At 39.9% G+C, this 19971-nt stretch overlaps 1 protein-coding gene across 1 annotated transcript in view; it reads left to right on the forward strand.

The window, feature by feature from the left end:
• TES (testin LIM domain protein) overlaps positions 1 to 19971 on the forward strand; it is a 46806-nt gene that overhangs the window by 16445 nt on the left and 10390 nt on the right. The window contains exons 2-4 of the mRNA XM_081101674.1: positions 3999 to 4084; positions 16654 to 16906; positions 18020 to 18355. Coding sequence (XP_080957800.1) covers positions 3999 to 4084; positions 16654 to 16906; positions 18020 to 18355 — 675 coding nt within the window. The remainder of the gene's footprint in view (positions 1 to 3998; positions 4085 to 16653; positions 16907 to 18019; positions 18356 to 19971) is intronic.

Below are 19971 nucleotides of genomic sequence, written 5' to 3' on the forward strand. Positions count from 1 at the left end.
CGCCCCTAACTGTCCCCCCCTGCTGGCCTGGTCACCCCTCGTTGCCCCGCCCCCCTGCCACCCTGGTCGCCCCACGCAGCCTGGTGCTTAGTTGTTTGGCCATCCCTCTCTAACCCCCCTGCCAGCCTTGTCACCCCTATCAGCCTGTTTGGTTGTCTGTTCGGTCGTTGGTTCGGTTGTGATGGCCCCTGGCTCTTTATATATATAGATATTTATAGCTGTAAAATAATTTCTCAAAATGAAACTCCCCCCAAAATAAGTGCATTTTCAGTCTGAAACTCTCTCTAGTTGCTTTAGCTACTAACTGGTTTTGGAAATGAGGTGTGTTTTTTGTTTGGGTGTTTATTTTAAATTAGAACTGTTTCCGTTGAGTTATCGTAGGAGAGAGTGTATCATATTGCCACGACCTCATTCCACTCTCTTTCATGTACTTGTTCTCTCGGATATTTTCAGAGTCCCCTTACTCCTTGTGTTTGAGCGTTTGAAAAAAATGAAATGTAGGGAGGTAATACTTGTTTTAGGAGGTCACAACTGTGCTGGAAGGAGCCTAAATGGAGATGAATTTGGCCTTCCAGTCAGGCGAACAGGGATGGAAGAACACTGGAGCAATGCTTTCTGAGCTTTCCAGGGCAGGCAATAGAGCCATTTCCTCAAGTTACTGCCTTTCTCAGTCAGGTCTCCTACTGTCCCTGAGGGTGGCCCCTCTGAGGTGTGGGGAGCAGAGATGAGAGGGGCTCTTGTCCTCCCCCACTCAGCCCAGTTGCCTGGGTTTTGGGAGCACTTCTCCCTTACAGTCTCATCCTGTCTAGGAATATCTTTTTCACTGTTAAACCTGGCAGCCCAAGACTTGGTACCAACTACTTGAGAACATTTATTTCTTCCTTGGGAAAAGGAAAAGGAAAGGGAGGAAACACCCACGCTGCCTACCCAAGGCTAGCCCTGTCACCTCTCATGTTCGAAGATGTCTTTTGCTTCTACCAGGCCTCCTTCTGCCACAGGCCTTCCCATATGGTGTCCCCTCTGCCTTGAATGAACTTCTTCCTCCTCTTTGCTGACTTAGATTCTTCCCATTTTTAAGAAAATCACAATTCAAGCATCACTTGTTCAAAAGAGCTGTCCCTACTTCCTGACAGATCCAAATCTTCCTTTGAAAGCTCTCTGAAAGTCTTCTTCCTTAGAGGGTCGCAGGAGGCTTTGGAGGTTTGTAGTCCTTTTCCTTGAAACCAAAGTGAGCCAGGACATCATCTCTTCAGAAGACTGAAGGGCTCCTATTGGGCACTCTATAGAGGTCTACCCCTCAGCCCTGGAGCATGAGCCAGACGTCCAGTTTTCGGTTAACCTGCTGTTGGCTGTGTGACCACGAGCGGGTCACCTCCTCTGGATTTTAGCTTCCTGATCTCCTATATTAGGGAAAGCCTAGGCCTGTTCAGCAACAGAAATGTGTGGGGCACTTTAAAAGAGCAGATATTCATGGAATACTACCAGTTTTAATAATTCTAATAAAACTTTGACAACTATTTTAAGAAGATAAAAAGCAGTTAGGAAAGAAACAACTTGTTCTTTTCCAAGGCTGATTTTGTAGATCAGCAGTGAGTTACTTAGTATAAAATGTCTGCTATTTGAGGTTCTATTAGTGGTATTAGCTGACCTTATAAGTTTCATCCAGAAATAAAAAAATATAATGGTATTTTTTCAGTATGTTTGTAGTATTTTATTAAGCCCAGTGTTGCTCAGACCAGGGGATTCAGATTTAAAAACAGGCAAAAATTTGTTTAGTGCCCATTTCACTTAAAGGCAGAAGCACACTGAGTCTCAGTTATTTGTTTCAGGATTTGCACATACTTATACACACATGAGTTTGTATGTGTGTATGTAAGTTCTGTGTCATGAGATAACATATATTTCTTGCTGTGAATTATACATCAGAGAGTTTTAAAGTAGTTGATTTAAGCGAGTTATGTGATTAAGCCTTAATAATGTAATCTTAATTTTCATTTAGGATCAGAGTTTAGCAGATGATGCATGGAACACAGTAGGAAGCAATTCCATATACCAGGTGAATTCAGGATTGTTAACTTTCCTAATGGAAAACTAGAAAGGGCTTGAAAAAGAATACACCTTTGTAGATTAGCTATTCATTTTATTATGAGTATTGTGATGGAGAAAACACTTTAATTATCCTAATAAAAGGCTAATATGCAAATCAACTGAACGGTGGAACAACCTGTCGCTATGACATGCACTGACCACCTGGGAGCAGACGCTCAATGCAGGAGCTGCACCCTGGTGGTCAGTGTGCTCCCACAGGTGGAGCACTGTTTATCCAGAAGCCAGGCTCACAGCTGGTGAGCACAGTGGCGGTGGCGGGAGCCGCTCCCACCTCCGCGGCAGCGCTAAGGATGTCCGTCAGTCGGACATCCCCCAAGGGCTCCTGGACTGCGACAGGGTGCAGGCCAGGCTGAGAGAACCCCTCTCCCCCAGGGGATGAATTTCATGCACCGGGCCTCTAGTGCATTTATAAAAGACCAGAAAACTCGAATTAGTCATCTCTGGCTTTTGCTTAGCCCATTTTATTTCTGTACTGCAAACAATAATCATCTGTGATAAGGAAACGATTTGATTTCTCAAGAGAAAAAAAAAGTGTATTCTAGTGTTTAAGTTAAATATACAATTTGGAGAATGATTATTCTTTTGAAAATTGATAATGTAGACGTGGCAAAGGTGATGAAGTTTAGTTAATGTTGGACAGCTTTTTTTCACCATGGGAAAGCATGTTTGAGATGGTCTTACTTAAAATAACCTGGGTTCTCCCAAGCAGCTGGGTGGACTAGCTGGTTTTGAATATGCCCTTAGTTATGGTAAGAGGATGTGGTATTTTTCTTCAGAAAAAAGGAAGTGCTCTCTTTATGTGAAAAAAAAAAAATTATTAAACTTCAGGACATGGCTGGGCTGATCTTTCAAGGAACAAGTTATAATGTGATTTTGAATGCTTAGTGACAAACACAATTTGGTAGCATTACAAAATGGTGCCATTGAAAAAAATCTGTTGCATGTCTGTCTTGAAATATTTCTCCAGGCACTAGCAGATAATGATTTTTTTCAGTAGTCACTAATGTGGTATTTAAAACACAAAATAAGCTATTTTTTTTGGCCAATGTGCTAATACAAAGCTGGTTGATCTTTTTTACTATTCTATCAATAGTTGGGTAAAAGAGCTTCCATTGCCTTCTTGTGTCCTTCCCTCATCTCCTCCTCCCCCATTCAGCACTCAGGTCATGTGTCAAGAAGTTCCTGAGAATTATTGTTTAATATGGTAAAGAAAAATATTCTTTTGTTATAATAAGGGCAATTGTAATTCCCCTACTCCCACCCTGGCATAAAAGCACATGCCTCAGAGTTAGCCAGACCTGGGCTTATTAACACTTTGATCTTAAACAAGTTCCATAACATCTCTGAAATTTAGTTGTTCATCTCTAAAATTGAGAATAATGTTGTCTACTTTATAAGCATTTTATGAGGGTATACATACTTATCTCAATTCCATGGCATCCAATATATGTTTGTTGTTGCTATTCTTATATTTATCATAATATAAGTAATATTTGTATTGTACTGCCTAAAATATTTTACACAAAATAGGTCATTTGGGGCCAACCTTACTTTCTAAGCTCCCTGTACATATTGTATACAGGGCATGTAGTGGCCAAAGATACCAATTCATGACTTTTTGCAAATTGCAATATTCTATATAATTTTATTCTGATGCTTTTCTTTTTTTGAAAAAAGCAATAAGAATACAAAGTATGTTACGTATGTACTTGGAGTCCCCATATACATACTTGGGTGTCATCATTGACTAAACAGTGTAATACTCATAAAAGATTTGTTTGAAAGTTTTTTAAACAGGAGCGGTGAGTGGAATTGAAAGTGTAATTTATTGAGTTTTTTAGATTTTTAAAATGTGTAATAATAAATCCACATTGTTTTCTTTTTAACAGATGGGCTTAGGTCATGAGCAAGGATTTGGAGCCCCCTGTTTAAAATGCAAAGAAAAATGTGAAGGATTTGAACTGCACTTCTGGAGGTAATATTTTGAAAACTACAACCACATTAGGAATTTCTACTCTTTGGCAATACTTTCTCAAACAGTGCAAATCTCTTACAAGTTCTGTTGCTTGGTTGCTAAGTTGCAGATCTGTTACATTCTTTTAGAAGAAATAAATAAAAAATAAAGCTAGTCTGTCTTCCTGTAAAGTTTGAGCTAATTGGGCCATAATTTAGAATTGTTTAATTTGTTTGCTGTCCTTCAGATTTCTTAGGAATCTAGAATACCAAGTATATCTCTTTGTGGTTTGTGGTAATCTCCCAGGACTGTTTATTAATTTAATGATTAGTCTCTTTATAATTATTGGTAACTTTGCACATCTTTGTCTGTATATTTGCAATAAACAATAAGTATGAATGATGGATTGGGCATTCTGGTCCAGATTATCAGGAAACTTGAATCTGGATTTCTTCAAAATTTTCCATTATAAATTTATTGCTGAGAAATTTTGAAGCACTGGAATTTATGAAAATAACAACAAAATGATAATTGATTGCCAGTGTCTTGATTTGAGTCAAGTGCCTATATATGGAGGACAAATATTAGTAGGTAAAAAATGTGAATTTTGTATAGATCTTACCTTCATGTTTTAAAAGTAATAGTGTATATCATATAAAGCTAAAATTGTATTTAAAACCTGTTCTTATGAAGAACATGAATGGTGTTCATCAATGGTTGTCAAGACCATAATGGTAGTTTCTAAATCTGTTCAAAGCTAGAATTAGCACATTATTGTTAGAAGGAAAAAAATAATCAGAATACATCATTAGGATGTCAGCTACCTGTTAGAATAAACCTCACTTGAGAACCACTCTGAACTGCCTATTTCCATAGGAAACTCTCTATAATAAAAGGCTGTGTACAGTGTAAGTTAAAAAAGAATGTAAAAAAAAAAATACAACAAAAAACGATGGGATATTAGGTTCTTTTAAAGGCCAGCTTATTTAGCCCTGGCCAGTGTGGCTCAGCTGGTTGGTGCATCATCCTGTTCACTGAAAGGCTGCTGGTTCTGTTCCTAGCCAGGACACAAACCTAGGTTGGGTACATACAGGAGGCAACTGATCAGTATTTCTCCTCTCTCTGTAAAAGAAAAAAAAGAAAAAGAAAAAAGCTAGCTTTTAAGTTTTAGGAAACAAAAAGGCAGTTGTTTTAAATAGTGAAGACAACACAAACCTCAGCCCTCCCAGAAATGATCATATCATTTTTTTATTTGTAGGGAGCTAAATTTTTCCAGGGAGTTTTTTAATTACTACAAGACTTTAATAGCTCATCTTTGTGCTACCTTTTCAAGAATAACTGTTAAGCAATATATCTGACATGTTTTAGAAAAGTAAAGTCACTAGACAGACACAAAATAGTTTTAATGGATTAGAATATTTCAGCCCCTTGTATGCTCACCATTCTCTGTTGTGCTCATAAGGGCTTTGTGGAGAGCTACACTGCCCTCTGCTGGGCATAAAGTTCTTACTTTGCAATCTTAAAATACTCTTTAGTTCTGCTATATGAGCACAGTTGGGAAAAATTGCTATGAGATTTTTAAAGCTCATTCCTAAATGATAACATATTTTCTGTAAACCAGAAGGTTAGCTTATAGTAATTTTTGTTTTCTCTATATTATTTTCCTATTGCAGGTCACAACCTGATATTTTGAGGTAAAAATATATCAGATAAGAGTAGATCCCTGTGGCATGAAAATTATTTTACAATTTTGTTTCCACACAGAATCACTTGTCTAGGTGTAGTCTTAGACTATGTTAAGAGCCATGAAAGACTAGGGCTTTGGCATGACCCCCAATCTAGGTTGGGCCCATTCACATGGTACTAGTTCTGTCTTCTTCCTGGCAGGAGTCCAGATATATTTTTCTGGGAATTCTTGATAATTCTCTGACTTTTTCACCACAATTGGAAGGCTTTGAGGGTAGTGTCCTTGACCTACAGATGACCCACTTTTTCAGTAGTCTTTGAAGTAAAATATTATAGGCTGGTTGTCCTGAGTGTAACAAAGATTCCAGGTTGAGGCTAGGGCCACAGAACTGCTGTGATTAAAGTGGGCATGGGGTCCCAGGAACCTGCCCACTTAGCCTCCTTCTCCATTTTTATGGTGACCCTTGACTTCTAGGACCCATGGGTTTCATGAGGCACAATGTGAACGTCAGAGCTAAATTATTCTCCACTTTATATCAGTCTGTCCTCTTACGCAGCCACAAGAGTGGTCCTTTGAAAATGGATACTATTCTATACTTCCCAATACTTAAGAACCTTTGGTACCATCCCACTGAACTTGATCCTTTAGGTTAAGTCTTTGGCCTTTGATGTGAAGCCTCAGTGTCTGGCCTCAGCTTGCTTTTCTAGCCTTCTCTCCCACTCCTCCTCCAAGTACCTTGTGCTCCAACAGCTTGGATGGATGCTGCTACCTGAAATTTCTGTGCCTTGTTGCGTGTTTCCTTTGCCTGGAAAGACCATGTATCTCACCACCAGGAAACACAAAATCCTTCCTATTCTTCATGCTTCAGCTCAAGCACTACCTCTGACAAGTCCTCCTTGCCCCCAGTATCTGTCTGTCAGGCTTCAATAACAGATTATAACAGACTGTGTGGCTTAACAGGAATTTACTTCCTTATAATTCTGGAGGGACTACTAGCCTGTGTGCACATGGAAAGAGATCTCCCTTCCTCCCTCCCTCTCCCTCTTGTTATAAGGCCACCAGTCCTTTTAGATTAAAGCCCCACTCTTATGGCCTCATATAACTTTATCTCCTGAAAGTTTTATCTCCAAATGTAGTCACATCAGGGGTTAGGGCTTCAACATAAGATTTTTTTGGTGGGAGGCACAGGAAAACAATACTTATTAATTAACACAACATCCGTTTATGCCTTAGGTCAGAAGTCTGGGCAAGCTTATCTGGATTCTCTGCTTAGGGCCTGAAAGGGTAAAATCTTGGCCGGCTTGGGCTCTTATTTGGAGACGCTGGGGAAACAGTCTGCTTCCAGACTCATTGCTGATGTTGGTAGAATTCATTTCCTTGAAATCATAGGCCAGGTCCCTGTTTTCTTGCTGGCTGTCAGCCAGAGGCTGCTCTCAGCTTTTAGAAGCCGCTCATATTCACACAGAGCACTTCCATCTTCAAAGCCGACAACAGTGCTTAGAATCCTTTCTGCACCTCATATCTCTCTGCCTTCCTCTTCTGTTCTCAGCCAGAGAAAACTCATCGCTTGTTAAGGGTTCATGTGATTAAATTAGGCAAATTTGGATAATTTCCCTTCTGCCATGTAAAGTTACATGATCATGAAAGTAACACCTGGAAGTAAAGGTGATAGGAACCATCTTAAAATTCTACTTATCACAACATTTTATGTACCTGGTTATACCTTTGAGATAAGTGGTAGTTTTACCATATTATATATGAGAAATCAAAGACTTAGGAAAGTCAAATAACCTACCAAAGACATGATTTAAAGATGGCAGAGCTGGAGTTTGGATCCAAGCTTGCCAAAACCTTCCTTATCACCACCACCTTTCTACATCACAGAGCAGAAACTAGAGCCCAGGCGTACACTGTCATGACCAGTGAATCTAAAACAGCACCAGGTGTCTTCTCTAAAGTGTGGTACTTTTGTGATATAGACATCTTAGTGGACATGGGGCCCTTTAACTATGAGCGCTCCCCTTTGTCAGTCTTCTTCAGTGCACCAGTGATTACAAGACTGGAGAATAGAAGATTCAGGATGCCTGACACTTACTGAATAAAAAAGTACTACCTTCTAGGCACACTTTCAAGGAATATTTAGAGATAACAAATATTTATGAAATGTAAGACATAAACCCAAGATTTTAAGAAGTTTATAGCCAATTATTTTATATTGAAAGTATAGCAATATTATTGGAGCCATAGATCAGTTGAGAGAATGCCTGATTGGTGTGGAGCTGGCTGAAACTAAAAATTCCCCACCATAAATGGACTCATGCCTGTGTTGAATTCTATAACAGACGCCCACACTTAAGTCCATATATGTGTATCCCTGTTATAAAAGGGCATCTTCCAACCCTTTTAAAATTATGGTTTGTAGCAGTGCCTTGGCCATGCCTCTAAATCACTGTGAATGCTGGCAACTTGTTAGAGCACTCCAGTTGCTACTACTTGCCTTGGGAAAATAATTTTTACAAATGGGGATATAAAAACATTTCTCTTTTCAGAGGATGAGGGATAGTTTGAATGCCTTTGGCTTGAAACTGTAAATCTATGTGTGTGTTTTTGAGGCAGTGTTTTTGGTAAATTTTGGTACTGTCTAGGATTTAATGAAAGAACTCTGAAGTTTTAATATAAAATTGTGAGTATGAAGTTTTGATTTGTCATGCATATTAATCTTTGTATGTGTGTGCATTAATGTACAAATTTTTAGTACAAATAATCCTCCTCTCCCAACACCTTAGAGTTTCCCAGTCTACCAGTCTTCCTTTGCATTTTTTTAAAAGTCATAAAAATGGCTGTTTTAAACTAAATTCTGACACTCCTCACCTCCTTTTCCGTCCTGTATAATTAACATCCCATGGAGAGTTTGGGGAGAATTACTCTACAGAACAGTTTAGAAGATGTAGAGATTTGGCAGTTGCGCTTGAGTATGGGAATTGATGTATATGCTCCTGAAATAACTGCTAGCAATTAGTATAACTCAAATGAATATAGTAATAAAGTACTCTAAGTGTACGTGTGTCATCAAAACTTATTTAGGACTCACCTGAGGAAAGATACTGCACTAACGTACAAACAGCCCCTACCACATAGGTGCTGTGCTTACCCATGTCCTGTTTTTGTTTTCATTTTTCATAAAACCATTTTTTAAAAGTCCTTCATTTTCTTAAGAAGGATGGAATCTGGGTTACAGACTGAAATTAAATGAGATAAATGCTCCATTCATTCTCATGCCCTTTTTTGGATGCCAAGATAACAGTATCCTTTTCTTCCCCAATTCCTCAGTAAGGTTTTCCTTTCAATACTAGAGGCTCGGTGCAGGAAATTCATGCACTGGTGGTGGGAGGGGGGGAGTACTTGCAGGAGAGGCTCCTGCCACCACTGCTGCGCTCGCCAGCCGTGAGCCCCGCTCAGGGTTTCTGGCTGAGCAGCGCTCCCCCTATGGGAGTGCACTGACCACCAGGGGGCAGCTCCTGCATTGAGCATCTGCTCCCTGGTGGTCAGTGCGCCTCATAGTGACTGGTCATTCTGCTGTTCGGCCGATTTGCATATTAGCCTTTTATTATATAGGAAGTTTTTCAGATATCTTCCAAATGACTTTAAAAGTTCTTAAAACATATTTCTAAAAAATAAAATTTACTAATTTAAATATGGGAGGTTCAAATATAAAGCACTGCTGCAAAGTATTTAAAACAATTATTTAAAAGTAGTTTAGTAAAGAGCATAGGTTTCCACAATGGATAGCTCTTAGTCCCTGGCCCACATTTTTTAGGTTTCTTTTTGCATAGTGTTTTGTAGCTGTCCCTTTTTATTCCATAATCAGTGTAAGTGATTGGAAGGTATGTAGTCATTCCAACTGTTTCAGTGATGACAACTCCAGCTGAAAGAGCCATTCCACCTTCTTAAGTCACATTCCTGCCAAGTGCTCTGTTAGTGCCAGTCACCTTGCAACCGTGGAACAAGGATGCAAATGAGCTTGTTATATATTTGTGACTTCAAAAACTGTAATTAATCAATTATAGGTTTTTTCCCCACTCAGAAAACTGATAATTGAGCATATTATGACTTTTTTAGCTATTTCTTTTCCCTCATCCCTGTTGCTATTGGTGTACTGTTTTAACCTGATTTTTACTTGCTTAATTAAAGTATATTGGGTGGGTTAAGGGGTCAGTAGAGAAAACAGATTTCCTCAAAATGTGAATCTTCCAATAACAGCCAAGATAAAAAGTAAGAAAAAGAATACAGGTGGCTCTGATATCATTGGTTAATATGCATATATCACTTTCACAGTAAATATAATTTATCCATGCTACAGTTCATTACAGTTCATGCTTTAGATATCAGCAGGCATTATTTCACTTACTCTTTTACTATTTATCTTGCAGTTTCTAAAAATCTAACTTCCCTTGGTTTGTGGTGCACATGTTATACAGTTATAGAAGCCTAGTAGTCACCACATATCCTTGTGACATTATTACTTCTTTAGTCAATCACTTGCTAATTATTAGGATGTATGCCATAATTCACAGCCACATATGGACCTCTTTATCTATATTCAGAACTAAATTCCCACCCCAATTCTTTCCCCTCAGAAAGGTATGATTTTACACTTGATCCAAAAGCAGTGTGACAGTTTTATGCTTAATTATATTGTTTTTGTTAACCAAAGAACAAGAATGAAGACAACATCCTGTAGTAGAATAGTATGCTCCTTCCCACTAGATGGGAGTATGAGATAACCAGATGTAAGAGTCTTTAGTCAGAATATGCAAACTCTTCAGCAGATTCTTGCCAAATAAACATTTCTGACTACTGTGTGTTCAGGGAAAGTAGTTTGCCTCCCCACCCTTTATACTTCTCCATTGCTGTCTCTGTCTGTCTCTGCTTCAGTTTCTCACTTTCTGAAACTGTACAGGTCAGATCTAATATCTTCCATTTGTAAAACTCACCTCAAGAAAACTCAGAACATAAAAATCTGTAATTGTTTAATAATTTATTTGGCAAAGAGATTCATTTCAGAGTTTTTGTTTGTTCTAATTTTCTCATGTAGAGAAGTCCAATTATCTATATTAACTTTAAATCCAGAAAACTTACTAAATTCTTATTGATGCTAATGCATTGCATTTTATATGATTAGTCATAGCATCTAATCTAATAAAAGAGAAACATGGTAATTGGCGTACGACCGCTACCCTTCCCATTGGCTAATCAGGGAGATATGCAAATTAACTGTCAGCCAAGATGGCAGCCGGCAGCCAGGCAGCTTGAAACTAACATGAGGCTTGCTTGCTTCAGTGACGGAGGAAACCAACGTTCCCCGCCTGCCTTGCAGGCCTCTGAGCCTGCAGTTTGAAACATTTTAACAAGTATAGAAGCTAAACCCCCCCCCGCCCCCCCCCCCCCCCCCCCCAGAAACCAGCTTTCAGCGAGCTGGGAATCTCAGAGCTGGAGTCAGAGCTGGAGTTATACATTGTTTCGATTACCTACTTTCAGCAGCGGAGGCCTAAGAGCTGGAGCCAGAGCTAAAGCTGGCCCAGAATTAAAAAAAAGAAAAAAGGAGCAGTTGGGAGCTTCCGTCACCCGCCAGCCTGAAAACAGCCCTCAGCCCCTCACCCAGACTGGCCAGGCACCCCAGTGGGGACCCCCACCCTGATCCAGGACACCCTTCAGGGCAAACCAGCCAGCCCCACCCATGCACCAGGCCTCTATCCTATATAGTAAAAGGGTAATATGCCTCCCGGCACCGGGATCAGCGTGACAGGGGACAGCGCCCAAACCCCCTGATCGCCCTGCGGCTCTGTGTGTGACAGGGGGTGGGGCCACAAACTCCCTATCCGCCCTGCTCTGTTTGTGACAGGGGAAGGCGCCTCAACCTCCTGATCAGCCCTGCTCGGTGGCTGATACTGGGGAGCTCCCCAACCTCTGATCGCCCTGCAGCTCTGTGTGTGACAGGGTGCTGCGCCCCAACCCCCTGATCGGCCCTGGTCTGTGTGTGACAGGGTAGAGCCATAACCTCCCCATCGGCCCTGCCCTGAGTGTGAGAGTGGCGGCGCCCCAACCCCCTGATCGGCCCTGCTCTGTGGCTGATAGAAGACAGCGCCCCAACCCCCTGATCCGCCCTTCTCTGTGCGTGACAGGGGGCAGCGCCCCAACCCCCGGATTGGCCCTGCTCTGTGCGTGACAGGGGGTGGCGCCGCAACCTCCCCATCCACCCTGCCTTGAGTGTGACAGGGGGTGGTGCCCCAACCCCCCAATCGGCCCTACCCTGAGAGTGACTGGGGGTGGCATCGCAACCTCCCGATCCGCCCTGCTCTGTGCATGACACAGGGCGGCGCCCCAACTCCCCAATCGGCCCTGCTCTGAGCCCGACCAGGGCCTGCACCTAGAGATTGGGCCTGCCCTCTGCCACCTGGGAGCAGGCCTAAGCCAGCAGGTCGTTATCTCCCGAGGGGTCCCAGACTGCGAGAGGGCACAGGCCAGGCTGAGGGACCCCCCTTCCCCCCGAGTGCACAAATTTTTGTGCACCGGGCCTCTAGTCTATGAATAACAGTAGTTTAGTTTCTTTTTAATGACTCCTTATAACTTCTATTTCTTCAGTGTTTCTTGTTTGCTCTGATTAATACCCACAGGGCAATATGAATGAAGTAGTGATAGCAAGGTTGTTTTCTTGCTTTAGGTCCTAAAATGAATGTACTAAGTATGATGTATGCTGAGTTTTTTTGGGTTGTTGTTTTTCCCAGAAACCCTTTTTAAAATTATTTCAATATTCTCTATAATAGCTAGAATTAATAAACAAAATGTAATCAGAAAAGATGTTGGAATATGTTATTGAAGGATTTTTCTGCATTTAGAGAGAAGGAAACATTTACTTTATTAGTTTCTGCTATTATCTTTATTTCCCTTCCTTCTAATTTAGGCTTACTTTTCATTGTTCTAACTTCTTGAATGGAACACTTAGCTTATTAATCTTTTTTTTTCCTAATTTGAGCATTTAAGCTATTTATTTCCCTTTAAGTATCCCTTTAGGTGTGTTCTACAAGTTTCAAGAAGTAAGTTTTGTTTTCTTTTTTTTTTTTGAAAATATTTTTGTTTTAATTTCTATTGTGATTGTTTCATTACTGAGTTTTTTAGTATTTTTTGTTGTTGTTTTTGTAAGAAGTATTTTCTAGTTGTTTTGTTGTTGATGATTTTTACCATAATTTCATTCTGTTTGGATACTGTGGTTGATGATCAGTCCTTGGCATTTCTTGAGACTTGCTCTATGTTCAGTTTTTCCCAGTATTTTAAGTGCCTGGAAAAGATTGTGTATTCTCCAGTCACTGTTCTATGGTATTTTTTATGTGTCTTTTAGATAAAGCTTATTAATTGTCTGATTCAAATCTTTATTTCTAATTTTGTTAGTTTCCCTGTAATGATGGGTTTGTCTATTTGTTTCTTATAGAGTTCTTTATTTTCACATATATTTTGTAGGTAGGTTATTAGGTTATTATTAAGTTTAGAAGGTTACATCATAGAGGTGTTTTTAAACTTTTGTCACTGTGTAATGACTTAATACTCATTAAAGGAAAAATCAGCCCTGGCTGGTGTCCCTCAGTTGGTTGGGCATCGTCCCATGCACTGAAAGGTTGCCAGTTTGATTCCAGGTCAGGGCAGGTGCTTGGGTTGTGGGCTTCACACGCTCTAGAGGGCTCGCTGCAGGCAACCAATTGATATTTCTCTTTCAACTCTCACGTCAATCTCTCTCTCCCTTCCTGTTGCTCTAAAAGTCAATTTTAAAAATCTTTAAAAGGAAAAAGCATTAAAGTCCAATTTGTATGATATTAATAGAGGTATCGAACTTAATTTTGCTGGTATTTGCCGGTACTATCTTTTTGGATCTTTATACTTTCATCCCTTCTCACTTTTTAAGTTTTAACTGTCTTTTACACTAGCATATAGTTGGATTTTGTTGTATTATCCAATGAAAGCCATTGGCTTTTAACTATAGAATTAAGTCCATTTATTGTGACTTTTGATATATTTGGATTATGTCAGCCATCTTAATTATTGCTTTCTACAAGTCCTAATCTCCTGTTTCTTTTTTCTTATTGCTTTCTGCTTGACTAATTGCATTTATATTTTCACTAGGGGCCCAGTGCACAAATTCGTGCACCTTGAAAGGAACTGCGGGCCACGGTGGACACAGGGGTGGGTCTTGGCCCATCCTACACGCCCCCACCCCGCCCCTCCCACCACGGCCCCCCGGTCTTCTGTCTGCCAGCAGCTCTGCTCCTGCCAATGCTCCCATGCGCTGACGGTGCCGGCCCCACTCACACCCGCTGATGGCGCAGAGCTATTGGGGCCAGCAGCAGGTGTGAGTGGTGGCTGCTGCCCCGATAACCCCTCAGGAGCAGGGGGAGGTGCAGAAGCCCTCGGGGTGATCAGGGCAGGCAGATGCTGCTTGCACCCACCGACGGCGCTGAGTGATCAGGACTGGCCCAAGGTGCCAGCAGCGGGTGCGAGCAGGGCTGGCGCCAGCAGCAGGTACAAGCACTGGGCGGGCCGCAGCATGTGGGAGCAAAGATTTTTCAGTAATCAGCAGAGGCTTGCCCCGATGATAGCGACCCGACCGGCGCTCTGCCTTGGTCTGGCGCCCCTGCTCACCTGCTCCACCATCCTGCCCGCCATGTTCCGTGCTCTGCTGCCTATGCCTGCCATGTTGCGCATGCGCCCCCTGGTGGTCAGTGCATGTCACAGTGACTGGTTGTTCGGTTGTTCTGCTGTTCAGTCTATTAGCATATTAGGGTTTTATATATAGAGATTCCATTTTCTCTGTTAGTTTAGAGACTATATGCAATACTTCTTTCTTTAGTTATCTAGATATTTTAACATGCATACTTAACATCTAATGTTAATTTATATCTTCAATATTTTCCTGACAGTGTAAGGATATTAGAATGTTTCTTAAAACTCTCAGATGCCCCCTGATTAACATGCTATTGTTGCCTTGGATTTTGGTTTGTTTTTAACACCACAGTCTCTATTTCCAGTTTCCTCTGTCACATTTTCTAGATCTGCTCTTCAGCCAGATTCTTTCCTGAGTCCTCACCTTTTTCCTCCTCTCCTCCCCTGGGAAGTGAAGGTGACCTATTCAACTCACGATACATATTCATCATTCCCTGGCTCTTGAGTTTACATATTTTACCAGGCCACAGTTTTTAACACTAGATCTATATATCCTATAATGTACTTGAGATCTTTACCCAGTCTCTTTACCCAATAATTGAGTAGATATTTCAAAATTAACAGTAATTCATTTGTGGAGTCCTTCCATCAACCTTTTCTCTTCATACCTCAGATCTGTTTGTTTGCGTTTATTTTCTTAATAAATTATATTTGTTCTACAAACTTACTCATTCCAGAAACCTGTATTCATTTTATGACCTCATCCTTTTTTGACAAGCCGGGCCTTCCCTTCACCATCACTATACCCAAATCAACCACAATGTGTAGTCAGGTTTACATTCAAGGAGATCTTAAATTTATCCTTTGATTTGTTCTTTGAAACCATTGACATGTTAATTGGCCTCCCTACTTCCAATTATGTGTATCCCTCATCTTCTCTCCACAGGGCAGATATTACAATTTTTTAAATGATAGTTCTCATCATGTAATTCTGTAACCTAAAAGCCTATAGTGCCTCCTGAATGCTCTTACAATGAAGGCCAGATTCCTAAAGGTGTCCTACAAGTCCCTGCGTAATTCCATGGCCACCTCCCATTCTTGACACTGCGCATTTCTTACTTCACTACCAGCCTTCTCCGGTCATGGAGCCTAAGGGAACAGTCTCTTCCTAATTTCGGACCACCGCAAATATACTTTCTACCCAGAATGTTTGAAGGATTTTCTTCTCCTTCCTTTTCCCCTTCCCAAATATGCACACACATACTCAATTCACACCTATATTTTCCTCATCCTTCAAATCTCAACCTAAATGTCACTTTCTTATTGAGCAATGTTCTTAAACTTCTTTCTTCATCATTTCCAACTCAAAATTATGTCCTCTCAAGGTGCCCTGTACTTTCTTTCCTATCACAAATGCAATTATAGGTGTGTGTGTGTGTGTGTGTGTGTGTGTGTGTGTGTGTGTGTCTGTCTGTCTCCCCATCAGGTGGGAGGTTCTAGAATGTCAGAGACTGGACCTATTTTTGTCACCATTATGTCCTACTATCAAGTACATTGCTTGGTATATAGACACTCATATATGTTGCATGAATGAATGAGTAATTATGTACTAGACCATATTGGGGGAGCTGGCAGTGTAAGAAGAAGTGTTTGAAGAAATAAAAGAAGAGGGCAGAGAAAGGAGGAAAGAAATGGGAAAGGAAATTGGTCAGAAAAGATAAACCCAAATCTAGAGTTATAGTCCTTGATGAGAAAATTTATATCAATCTCTCTATCTCTCATTTTAAAGGAAAACTTGAGTAATGGCTATAAAATGTGATTATTTAAAAAAAGAAAAGAAACTTCTTGCTTTGATACTTTTCTGCTGGATTTATTTATTTATTTATTACTTATTTATGAGAATGAAGAATACCAAGGGATGTTACTCTCAGAATGGCCCCTTGAGCATGTATTTTAAAATAAAAAACTAACTTTTTTAAGGTCTTGTAAAGTGAGGGTACATTTTTATGTTTCCTTACTTAAATTTATGGATAACTACTTAGTATTTTTCTGACAAAAAAAAAAAGAAAGATTTTCCCTTGAGTGCTATAAAATGGAATATATGTAAAAGTATTTTGTGAGTTATAAATGTATGCACATAATTATAATTGATTTTGTAGAATTAATCATTGCCTACTTTTCTCCAAAATCATAGAAAAATATGTCGTAACTGCAAGTGTGGTGAAGAAGAACATGATGTCCTACTGAGCCATGAAGAGGATCGAAAAGTGGGGAAGCTTTTTGAAGACACCAAGTACACCACCCTGATTGCAAAGCTAAAATCAGATGGAATTCCCATGTATAAACGCAATGTTATGATACTGACCAATCCAGTTGCTGCCAAGAAGAATGTCTCCATCAATACAGTTACCTACGAGTGGGCTCCTCCTGTTCAGAATCAGGCATTGGTAAATAAGCGGGTGTGCAGGGACGAGGAATCTTTATTAAGCTTCGCCAACTGCTTATTTAGGGCAGTTCCTTTAGTGACCTAATCAACTTCAGGTCTGTTATTTTCCTAGGGTCCCATTGCTTTGACTTTCAACTCTTATTATAGTCTTTTGAAAGTAGGATTAGATACCTCATAGCATTTTTCTATCAAATACATTAACCTCTGAGGGAATGGTTTGATATTATGAATAGTTTAAATGAAAAAGAAAACAGATATTTTTCAAATCTAGTGACTCTTCTAGCTTACTTTTGAGAATATTCCTCTTATGATGGTAAATAATATCTTAGGAATAAAATTTCTGTCATTATTTAGAACTCCAAACATATTCAACACTATATTTTACTATGTAAGGCAAAAAAATTTATTTTGTATAATGCTCCTGTTTTAACCAGATGAGACACTTGGAAGTCTTTTAAGAACATGAGTTAAGTCATTAGAGTGAATCTTATGGTGATATTTTTTTATAATGAAAATGCTGCTGATCCATAGGCCATTCTATACATGCTGCCTAAAAATCTGTGTTCTCTTACAGTTGTACATTTTTATATTTTATACAAGTAAACATTAGTAACCCAAATCTTTTTATAAATTGAAAAAATAATAATTTTTTAAAAAAGATATATTTTTTTATTGATTTCAGAGAGGAAGGTAGAGGGAGAGAGAGATAGAAAATCAGTGTTGAGAATCATTGATCAGCTGCCTCCTGCACTGCCCCCCACTGGGGATTGAGCCTGCCACCGGGCATGTGCCCTTGACTAGAATCAAACCCAGGACCCTTCAGTCCACAGACCGACACTCTATCCACTGAGCCAAACCAGCTAGGGAAAAAATCTTAATTTTTTTGAAGAAAGATGTGTTAATTTTTATTGAATTAAATCTATTAGGTATATCACTTTTCAATATGCTAATATCTCAAGATACTTACATGATGAAGAGAATTTGTTGTTAATACTATAGTAGATAAAACCAACTTCTATGTTAAGTAACTTGCTTCTGATGTGTCTATAAAATAATATTGCCATCCTAATTGCCAAGTCATCTCCTAGTTAACACTGGTCTCCTTGTGGCTCAGGCCAGGCAGTACATGCAGATGCTGCCCAAGGAGAAGCAGCCAGTGGCGGGCTCGGAGGGGGCGCAGTACCGGAAGAAGCAGCTGGCAAAGCAGCTCCCTGCACACGACCAGGACCCTTCAAAGTGCCATGAGTTGTCTCCCAAAGAGGTAAAGGAGATGGAGCAGTTTGTGAAGAAATACAAGAGCGAGGCTCTGGGAGTAGGAGATGTCAAACTTCCCCGTGAGATGAATGCTCAAGACTCCGACAGAATGTGCATCCCTGGCGGAGACAGAAGCACCGTGGCATCAGTGGGGACCATGAAGGACACATCGGCAGAACACAGAAGAACTCAGTATGTGAGTACAGTGGTCACACATTGGTCCAGTTGGTGTAATTTAGAGGTTCTTACCCTTTCTTTGAACCTTTTTGGAGACCACTCTTCTGTTTCCAAAAGGGTGTAGGTGAGGGAAATAAATTGAATTAAAATTCAGTTTATGCTGATTTTAAAGAATCGTCAAGTTTGAAAACTGTATATAGAGCAGTGGTTCCCAACCTTTTTAGGCCATGCCCCACCTAAGCATCTCCAAAATCCTGATGCTCCTCTCCCCCCCACTGTGACATATAATTCTTTTTATTCAAAAAGTGAACTGCTATTCACATGGAGGAAGCCTAAAAGACCATTAACTTGGTCTAAACAAGCTTCCAAAGAATATGGCATCCATGAAAGAGAAAAATAAAAGAATGAAAGGACAGTTGTTGAGAAAGATATCACTAAGAAATTGTTAAAAAAATAATAATATGAAGTGATATGAAAAAATAGCAAATAGTTTCAAAACACATAATAGAGAACTGAAATGCATAAATATGTCACAGTATATATTTATATATATTATATAAGGTCCCTAGAACCATAAGAAAGAAAAAAAATTCACTGTTAATAACTCATTCACGAATTGCCCTCCTTAAAAATCAAATTGACCCCCTGTTGGGCGTGTTCCCCACTTTGGGAACCACTGGTCTGGAGCCAAGTTTTCTGACTACTTGTTGCCAAGGATAATTGTGTGTTTTAGTAAACACAGTAGTTAGCTTTGGTATCAAGCTGGAACAGCATACTAATCTAGAATCTATTTCTAAACATAATTTTGGTGTTAATTATCTATTCCCATAAATAAGAGTAATATGTGATTAGATTAATTCAGTTTTGCTTGGTACATTGCACCTAAAATTCAGACTTAAATTTATGTGGATATATATTTAATCACAGTTTTTAAAATCTCTCCTAAAGAGGGAAATTGAAGTATTTTTTTATGGCTTGGAGAAAATTGTGATACAGATGTACAAAAAACTTTTTTTAAAATTTAAATTCTTTATTGTTGAAAGTATTATATTTGTCTCTTTTTTCCCCCCATTGACCTCTCCCTGGCTGCTTCCACCCCCCAGCACATGCTCTCACCCCCCTACTGTCTTGTGTTCATTGGTTATGCATGCATACAAGTCCTTTGGTTGATCTCCCTGGCTGCTCTCACCCCTCTTCCCCCCTCCCTTGCCCTCCCTCTGAGGTTTGATGGCCTGTTCGATGTGTCTATGTCTCTGGATCTATTTTTGTTCATCAGTTTACCTTGTTCATTATATTCCATATATGAGTGAGATCATGTGATACCTATCCTTCTCTGACTGGCTTATTTTGCTTAGCGTAATGCTCTCCAGGTTCATCCGAGAACTAAACGTAATGCATTTCTCATAGATTCTGTTAGCACCTCAACAAATAAGACTTAGTTTTATAAAAAGAAATTCTTTTTAAAAAGTACTAATAAGCTCTAAGGTAATAGTTTTTTAGAGACCCACTCAAAATTTAGGTGAAAATGTTCTTTTTTGCTCATTTCTCCCACCTCCAACAGCCCCCTGCAGGTGGAGGGGCACGGGTGGAGGTTAAAGAGGGCATAGAGGGGATAAATGGTGATGGAAAAATGAA

This window comes from Myotis nattereri (genome assembly GCF_964212035.1).
Source record: "Myotis nattereri genome assembly, chromosome: 11".
Taxonomy (NCBI): Eukaryota; Metazoa; Chordata; class Mammalia; order Chiroptera; family Vespertilionidae; genus Myotis; species Myotis nattereri.